This window comes from Hydra vulgaris, chromosome 05, assembly GCF_038396675.1.
Source record: "Hydra vulgaris chromosome 05, alternate assembly HydraT2T_AEP".
NCBI classification, from domain to species: domain Eukaryota; kingdom Metazoa; phylum Cnidaria; class Hydrozoa; order Anthoathecata; family Hydridae; genus Hydra; species Hydra vulgaris.
Window position 1 is genome coordinate 27,627,501 of NC_088924.1, and position 10,000 is coordinate 27,637,500.

The window sequence follows — 10,000 nt, forward strand, 5'->3', positions numbered from 1 at the left end:
GCATTAACTCTTTGAATTCCGTGTTTTTATGAATTGACAAATCTTTATACAAATTAGTGAACTATAAATATTATTTTGTTTTTCTTTGAACTGTAAAACAAAACAAAATTAGGTAATTTTTTTCTAACAAATGAAATATATTGTCATATACATATCATAGACATACACAAACTGTCGATTCTGAGTAATAATTGATAAAAAGAAGCAAGCAAATGTCTTTCAAGATTAAAGGGCCATGTTCGTACATAAATTTAAATACCACATAAACTTTACACATCTCGCATCTTGCATCTCACAATTTTTAAACATGTAAGTCAAACTAGGCATAGTGTCATCACTGCAGTATCTCATCTTAACTTTATTTTGAAATACAGGAATAAATTCATAAAAGTCTCTTATTCCTGGTATTGTTTTTACATTTTTAAATCGTTCAGATTGTAATAATCTGGTTTCAACCAAACTTTCATTTGAAGTAAAAATAAAGTTTATACCTTTGATGTTGTTAGTGCAATATGTAAACATATCACGTGAGTTCAATATTTGATTTGTAGAAATTTTCTATAAACTAGCATTAGCTACAAGCCGTTTAACTGTTCCTCCTATACCATCACAAGGTTGCTTTCCATAGCTGGTTGCAAAGAAAACCCATTTTACATCTATTCCAAAGTCTGATTTATGCTGATATAGGTTTAAAATGTTTTTGCAGTTTTTATATTGAGATGAACAGCCATCAGAAAAGTAGATCATGTTTGCAATGCTGGGTATCTTTTGCTTCAGATTATTTATAATTGATTTTTGTACCTCATAAACCATTGGTATCATGATTGTTATCATCTGATATAATGTAATATGAAGTGGAATGCAAAACTTGATTTTCTTTATAGTACACAACTACTGGATGAAGTGTGCACTGAAGATTATTACAATGGAAACCGTGTACTTTATCCTGCACAACAAAACTATAGTTTTCTGCAAAATCTCCTAGAATTATTGCACTATTTAATGGCAGTTCTTCTTTAAGATTTTTTAAATATTTAGATTGGCATTTAGAAATGTTTGAATGGGTTGTTAGCTTGACTAGTTTTTCCATCACCATATCTACATAGTTTGGTATGCTTACAAGCAGTATAATTAAATCTGATCTATCAGTAGTAACCGATTGGTTAAATTGGGTAGTATCTTCTTCCTCAAACTGCCCTATTAGTTCGAATAGCTTTTCTTCTAATTTAGATGTGTTTTTTGGACATTGTGTACATCGACTTAACATGCATTCTTTGTTTTGCATATCACAAACAATAAATTTATATAGTTTACGGTAATCAATTTTAATGGGTTGGAGATTTAACTTTATGTTTTGATGGTAGATACAAACACACACAGAATGGGTTCCTGATCAGTTTGGCAAAAGACACCATTTAGGTCTTAAAACACACCATCACTACAAAAGACACCATTTAGGTCTTAAAACACAAAACTTGGAAAAACCTAACTTTACATGTGGGTATAGAATTATAAATGAGACAAATAACACTTTTAAGCTTGATAAAAGTAGTCGCTTTTGCATATGGACTTTCCAACTAACACTTTCAAAATCCTTTTGACCATGCATCAGGCGAGAATTTTTACCATCTTTATTAAAATTTTTCACTAAAGTATTTATTTGATCAGGCAGCATTTTACCTCGCTTAGTTTGTGGAACTGCAAGAACTCCTTCCCTCTTTGCTAAAGATCTAGATTTTATTATTAGATACTTCGAAACACCAAAATACTCACTTGCTGCTTCAATTGACCATTCTTGTGGGCACAAAGTCAATACTTGAATTTTGTCCCTAAATTAACAGCATTTTTCAAGTTTATCTTTTATCAAAACTAACAATTTTTTGAACTGAACAACTTTTTTTTAAATCAAGAATATATTCATTATCGAAAACTTTATCTTCTGTCAATGGAATTTTTAAAGAACTTGATGATTTTTCTTTGAAAACTGTTGTAATAGTTTTAATTTTTTTTTTTCCCAATACTCATGATTCGCAAATGGTTTTCCATGAAGGTTGACTGGTGACATGCCAATTATACTGAGACAATCAGAAAGTTCTTGTCTGTTTTAATTTATTTCAGCTTCTTGTTGAACGTTAAATACGTTTTCTTTGTTTATACTTTTATTTGTGTAATCATCAGCAATATCAATGTTATCAGTATTAATTTCAGTGGAAGCTTTTAATTTGACTAAGCAATTTGTACAAATTTTTTGACCAGGTACAATATTGAACCTGTTGTTTAAAGCTATGGTTTTTAACATGACTTCTCTGAGAGATGCTAAATTAAAACATATAACTTAATCAAATAAGATGTATTTTTATTATTAAACATAAAGAACATAAAATTATGACAAAGTAACATTTATAAAAAAATTTATGACAAGCTTTCCTAACCTTTGCACGGTCTTTTGTGAACTAACAGCAGATCACAGCATTTAATCTGAAACATAGGGAACTTCTCAAGATAGAACTTTTAATGATGAAATCATAAGTCAATAATCAAAACTAAATTTTACTCATCTGGAGCTAAATCTTGAAAAAAGTTTAATCCAATGTGGTTTGTAAACATTAACTTGTAACAATTCGATTTTAAAATCAATCCAACTTAGCATTGTAATGTTCCTACCATTATAATAATATTTAAATTCAACATTTTATTTTTTTAAAACCAACATTAAATAAATAATAATTTCTCACATGAGAATTATAATCAAAACTCAAATGTTACAACAAATTGCTCCATTTAATTAATTAAAGAAGAAACCAGCAATTCATTTTTATTTTAAACTAAATAAGTGTAATCATAGCTATGATTACACTTATTTAGTTTAAAAGAAAAATAAATTGCTGGTTTCTTGTTTAATTAATTAAATGGAGCAATTGGTTTTAACATTTGAGTATTAATAATAATACTTATGTGAGAAATTATTATTTTTTGTGAGAAATTGTTTTAGTTATAATCTTTATATGGAGACTATAACCAAAATGGTAAACAAAAATGTAAAAATAAAATTGCAAAAATAAAACAATAATAAAATAGATATGTGCATAAGAAAACAGTTTTTGCCTCTTGCAGGTATTTATATATAAACTATCATTGTAAAGATTTAAAATGAATAGATCAATACCTTTTCAGCAATTAATCTTAAACTAGACATGTTTACTGAAAAATTATTGTTAAAAACCCGGTTTGAATTTTAAAGTTTTTCATCAAATATAAGATCTTTAAGTGATGTTTTTTGATTTCTTTTTTCAAAAGTTTCTATACCTATTAAATTTTGTAAGCGTATGGTTAATGCAACTGTGTATACTTTAACATTTTAGTGTTGCTATAGACGTTGCTAAAAACGCAGAGAATAAAAAAATGTAAAAGATCTCAAACTTTAAAGACCCATAACTCTTAAAATAATGAAATTGGCTCCAAATTATTTTTGATTATTCCTAACGACACTATTAACTGCATTTGTGCCAAAAATCAAGTATTTCTGAGATGGTGGGTTATTTCGACTTGTTGTTTTGACATTGAATTACCCTAATGCGAAACTTCTTAATTCGGGTGAAAATTGTTGTTGAGTAGATTATCCTAAGTATTTTGAAAATTGTCTTTGTAACAAGTCCCCAATCCCTCCAGCAGACTTTTGCAAGATATAAAGGCTCTCACCTTCCAGTACATTATTTTGCACTAGATCGGAAATAACATTTTTCAAGCTAGCATTTCTTTTAGCCAGCCTTCTTTTTCTCTGTTGTAAAAATTTTTTTTTTTTTTTCTCGAGAATGCTAATGAACTTTCTACCTTGCATAGCTTTCGGTTTAAGTTAACTTTCCTTGGAGATTTATCATTGTTAGGCGCAGCTTGAAGTTAACTTTGTTAGCTTGAAGTCAGCAGTGAAGCACAAGTATTAGAAAAATTTATAGCACTTGTAGTAGTAATTATTGACTTTGCAGAGATTCGTATTTTTGGAGCTTTACAAACTGGTTTAGTTTTTTTCAAATAAGATGGAAACGCTTTAAATATGCTTGGTATGGCACCATGTTGAACTCTCACACACGAGAGACTAGATTTATCCATGTTACTTTTCAGGAAAGTGCCTTGAACAAACAACTGCTGATTTATGAGGGTCATTATAGCTGTCTTTACATAGAGCAGTTATCCACTTTTGTCTCAATTCTAATTATTTGATTTTAGATGGAATTCTATAAAAAAATTAATTGACTAATAAAACAAAGAAATCACCAATATAAGTAATAGCATACATCATTCTTTTTGGAATTCATTATATATATATATATATATATATATATATATATATATATATATATATATATATATATATATATATATATATATATATATATATATATATATATATATATATATGTATATAAATATATATATATATATATTTATATATATATATATATATATGTGTGTGTGTGTGTGTGTATATATATATGTATATATAATATATTTATATATATCATTTGTTTAAATACAGGTAAAGACTCACAAACATTTGGTATTATTTTTTCAAGAATTGTTGATACTGTCTGAAATAAAATATGTTCTTGCATCATTTTGAAATAAAGCTATCTGAATGTCTATTTCAGTGTTCCAAATGTCATTGGAATAAACTGAAAAAAATAATCAGTTAGCAAATGATTCAGAGTAAGATAGTATAAGCTGCCAAACATAAAATAACGAATAATTCAACTATTTGGTACAATAGTTCGACTTGGTTTTAATAAAACATTTAGTTTTATTAAAACCAAGTCGAAAACAAAAAAGTCACGTGATACTGTGTTATTAAACCTCCTTGAATTTTAAAGCCATGATCGTGGCCATTCGCGCTCTTGCGGTATAGCCACGATTGTGGCTTGTCGAGCTCTAAGGGCCTTTTTTTCAGTCATTTTTCAGTCAATTTCTTTAAAATTATTTTTTAGAGGAGGGGGGCTGCCATTGCAGCCCTCTCTTTTTTTCTTTTTTCCTGGTTGTTATGTATTTGATTAAATTTATTTATAAGCTGCATTAAAATGCATTAAAACATTTTAACCAATAATTATAGCAAAAATTATTGAAGAAATCTAAACTTGTTATTTCAAAAAGAGTATGTTTATTATTTATTTCTCAAAATTATTTGATGCATAAAATAATAGTCTCTTGTATCTTTAATCACAGTTTAGTAGGGGTAAGCGCCTATGATGGCATACTTAACTTTTAAGCTTCATCTACATGTAACAATGAATGTATTCCTATCAAAACTTTTATTCTTGGTCCTGAAGACCAAGAATAAAAGTTTTGATATGGATACATTCTTTGTTAGATGTAGAACAATAATAACCCTAGGACTTTTCATCAGTTTTGTTTTTTTATTAGTTATTTTTATTAAAAAAAAGCACAAGTATGCCATCAAAGGCAACTAATGGTCCTATAATGGCATCCCAGCAAACTCGCCAAGCTTGGCTCATGCATGGCCCACCATCAGCATCATTACTGGTCCACCATCGGCCGACAAACATGGTCCACTCCAAGTCTTGCTCACCATTTTAGACATGGTCCATGCATGGCAGCTGTTTTTTGAACGGCATTTAACTGTTGCTTTGCCATTGCCTTTTTTAATGCTACTTTTGGTTCATTTTGTTTGTTTTTAACATTTATTGCTATTTTAGTAAATAACTTTTAATAAAATTTTAATAAATTTTAATAAAAAATATTTTAATAAACAAGAGATTTTAACTCAGAGACTTTTGGGAGACAAATGCAATATTTTAACTTAAATATTTTAAAGTAAAACAAGCCAGGAAGAAAAAGATGAAGCGGGGTGATGTTGGCCTAACTTAAAAAGTCACATGGGTGATATAAAATGGAATAAATAAAATAGCTAAAAGTCGAGTAATTGTTAAATTATTAAAGTTAATATTAAAGTAATTTATTTATATCTTCTTCATACATATTTTTACATATTTTACAAAAAACTCATCAAGTGTTTATATATATATACACTTGATGAGTTTTGTTGTTGTTGTTTTCTTTTATTTTTTATATCAATTTCTATATCAATGAAATTTCTTGAGATACAATACAAAAATAATATCTTTAGCTGTTTATCCTATAAATCACAACTCATTGACTCCATGATAACATTAGATAATCGTGTTGTTTTCAAAAATTACTCTCAATGAAATACTACATAAAAATTACAAATAAATATTAAGTTTCTTGGGCTACGACATAAAAAAAAGTCTTACGTTGTTTATCCAATATTTCACAATTCATTGATTCCATGATAACCAATTCATTGATTCCATGATAACATTAGATAATAGTGTAGTTTCAAAAATACCCTCAATGAATTACTACATATAAAAATTATAAAAGTATATCAATGAAATTTCTTTGGATGCCATTAAATAATCGTGTTGTTTTCAAAAATTACTCTCAATGAAATACTACATATAAAAATTACAAATATAGATTCTTGGGCTACCATATAAATAAAGTTTACCATATAAATAGTTTTACCATATAAATAAAGTTTCTTATATATATAAAATATAAAATTATAGTTATAAAATATAAAATAATAATAAAATTATAAATTATAAATATAAAAAGTTTTACCATATAAATAAAGTTTCTTGGGCTACCATATAAAAAAATTTTACATTGTTTATCCAATATTTTACAATTCATTGATTCCATGATAACATTAGATAATCGTGTTGTTTCAAAAATACCCTCAATGAATTACTACATATATAAATTATAAAAATATATCAATAAAGTTTCTTGGAATGCCACATAAAAAGAATATCTTATGCTGTTTCTTAAATACATCACAACTCATTAACTCCATGATAATATTAGATAATCCTGTTGTTTCAAAAAATACTCTCAATCAAATACTATATTTTAAAGTTATAAAAATATACTCCAATTATTTTAAAGTTATAAAGATATTGTGATCTACACAAATGTAACTATAAATATTCTGTATTTCAATAAAAGATTCCACTACATTAAAAACATTTAACTTGCAAAAGAATAAAGCAAAATCATAAAAGAAGATCATCATTACATCATTACTAACCATCGGGCATGAGATATTTTACCCGGGGATCTGATACTGGAATCATCAGGGCATTTGCCACTAATAACTGTCATTGTTATTTCATATAAGTATTTTTGATCTGTACTCAAATCTTCAAATTTGACTTCTGAAAGTTCGCTTACAATTTTTTCATAGTTTAATTGGTAATTTTTCACAATTTTCTTATGATTTGCCAATAGAATGTGAGAATGGGCCAGTGGTAACACCGTCTAATTTGATAAATAGATGTCTCAAAGACAACTCGTTTAAATGTAGCATGCAAATAATCCACTGTAAGGGGCATTAAAGCCTTTTCTCGAAGATTCTAATCTGGCCATTCCATTAATATCTCTAAAACTTTAAGGAGGCGGACACTAAAAGCTTGTATACCAAAATTTTGTGATGGTTTAGTGTCAAGCTTAACTTGAATTGAGGTGGGGTGATCTTTCTCTCTTGTAATTTGATGATATTTTATCTGTAGCATGATGATGTCATGAATGATTTCTATAACCTACAAATAAAAATATCTGTGAAATCAAATATCTTGCTATAGAAATATCTCAACTACCATATGATTGTTATGTTTCAAAATTATTAGTTTCTTTATTTATTTGTTGGAAAAAGTATAAAATAAAGTATGTTTTTAAGATATTTATATTTTGTTTTTAAATAGTAATTGGGTAATTTCTGCAAAAATCTAATCTAGCCAAGTATCTAACAATTAATTATTATCTGTGATATAAAATATTTAATTTATTTAATCATTTCAAAATAGTTCTTACGTTGTGAAGTTGTTAGTTAGTTTCAAAACATAAGAATTATTTTTGTTTGAAAAAATCAAAAAAAATTTTATAAAATGGTTATATTTAAGTAGTTATTGTTTTTAGATGGTGATTGGGCGATTTCTGCAAATGGAATCAACAGTGAACTATTGTTACCGCAATTGGCATATTATGGTGGAACTATCACTGTTACATTTTTTGCCAATTCACTTCAACCTACTGTTTTAAGTAAAAAGATTTTTTTTTTTTTTTAATATGAACTAATAAAATAGTTTTATTATCTTGTCATATCAATGTCAATTAATACTTCTTTTTTTATTTTCTTGTGATATTTTTAAAGTTATAATATACTTCTTTTTTCTTTCTTTTTTTTCTTTTGATCTTTTTCACTCTTTACTAAGTTTAAGTGTTTCATTCTTGAAGTTTTGTCAGTGTTTTTTAAAATAAAAAGTTTAAAAACATAATTTAAAGAAAAAAGGAGTATAGTGTAAATAAATTTTGCTCAACAATAAAAAAAAACTCTTTTCGTTTTTTTCTAGATATTTTTGTTTTATCCTTATAAAGTTGTCGTTAAAATTACCAAAAGTATTTGAATTAATTTAAACTTATTAGTTCAGGGTGTATTTATTAGAAAATCCAACAAGTTTTTTACTAAATCATATTTTGAATTAAAATTTCAAATAGAAACTTTTGATGAGTCTATATTTGAACCAAGTTTTGTGATATATATATTTTTTGATTTGGAATCACCTCCCCAAGGCCATGAAGGTCACTACAGTCAAGGAGGCTACTTAAGTTGTGGTTACCAGGCATGTTCCAAGTGATGAAGTGTTTAAGAAGCATGTTCAAAGTGATGGCAGTTTTTCTTTTAAATATTTTGTTCAAATGAAGAATCATTATTTTAGACTTTATTATTTTACTAAAAATAATTTATGTCAAATTTATTTTTGGTAACTTTTTTAAAATATATTATGCACAAAGATAATTATTTAAATTCTAACTATCAAATTATTATTTTTTCAAATGATAATTTGATCAGTGACTTGAGGCAATGATAGCTAAAATCAACTAAAAGCGAAAATAACGCATCAATATAAATATTTTGACTATCATAATGGAAACTATTCTGAAATAAGTAGAGTGGTTGAAGGAATAAACTAGACAATGCATTTTAAGAATATAACTTCAGACAAAATGTATAATAATTTTTTATTAGTTTACTTAAATATCATAGAATCTTTTATACCACAACAAACTAGAACTTAAACAAGAAGCTAAAGATTTAGTGCGTATCAAATAGTCACTATGATTAAATTTATAATCAAAAAACAATAGACTGGCTAAATTTAAAATAAAATACAAAGTAGTGTGCAAAGACTTAGAGAGTAAAGTTCAACAAGCAAAACACTCATTTGAAAAGAATCTTGTGAGTAAATTAACCAACAATCCAAAACTACTATTCAAATATATTAACAGCAAAAACAATTTTAAAAATACCATCTGAGCTTTAGACCAGTTTCATTAACCTCAATAGTCTCTAAAGTATTCAAAAGTATTGAATCTTACACAATATATAAACATACGTCAAGTTATGGTTTATTAGATAAACACCAACATGGATTTGTTAAGGGGAAATCTTGTTTAACTAATTTAATTAAAACAAAAGACTCTTTCTAAACTCTAAACTCTTTGCAGATGATACCAAGTTAATCAGTAAAGTAGCAAGCTATGAGAATGGTCAAATGTTTCAGAATGAAATTAACCAAGCCTGCAAATGGTCATAGATTAGGCAATTACAATTTAATAGTGAAATAATTAGTAAGATGCACTTTGGAAAAAGTAATCTTTGCTACATTTATAATATACTATAGGTGACAGAATATCTGAGACCGAAAAAGGTATCAAAATTATAATTCCTTTATATCATGGAAAAGTCACATAACCAATTGTACATCAAAAGCTTATTCAATGCTTAAAACGTCAAAACAAACATTTCATTACATCAACAAAATGTTTAAGATACTACACGTAACATTTATAAGACCCCATTTTGAATTTGCGATACAAGCATATTGCCCATACCTTAAAAGTA

At 26.9% G+C, this 10,000-nt stretch overlaps 1 protein-coding gene across 3 annotated transcripts in view; it reads left to right on the forward strand.

The window, feature by feature from the left end:
* LOC136080745 (fibrillin-2-like) overlaps positions 1-10,000 on the forward strand; it is a 169,438-nt gene that overhangs the window by 49,794 nt on the left and 109,644 nt on the right. For all 3 annotated transcript variants that reach the window (XM_065797793.1, XM_065797792.1, XM_065797794.1), the window contains exon 3: positions 8,014-8,136. In XM_065797793.1, coding sequence (XP_065653865.1) covers positions 8,014-8,136 — 123 coding nt within the window. The remainder of the gene's footprint in view (positions 1-8,013; positions 8,137-10,000) is intronic.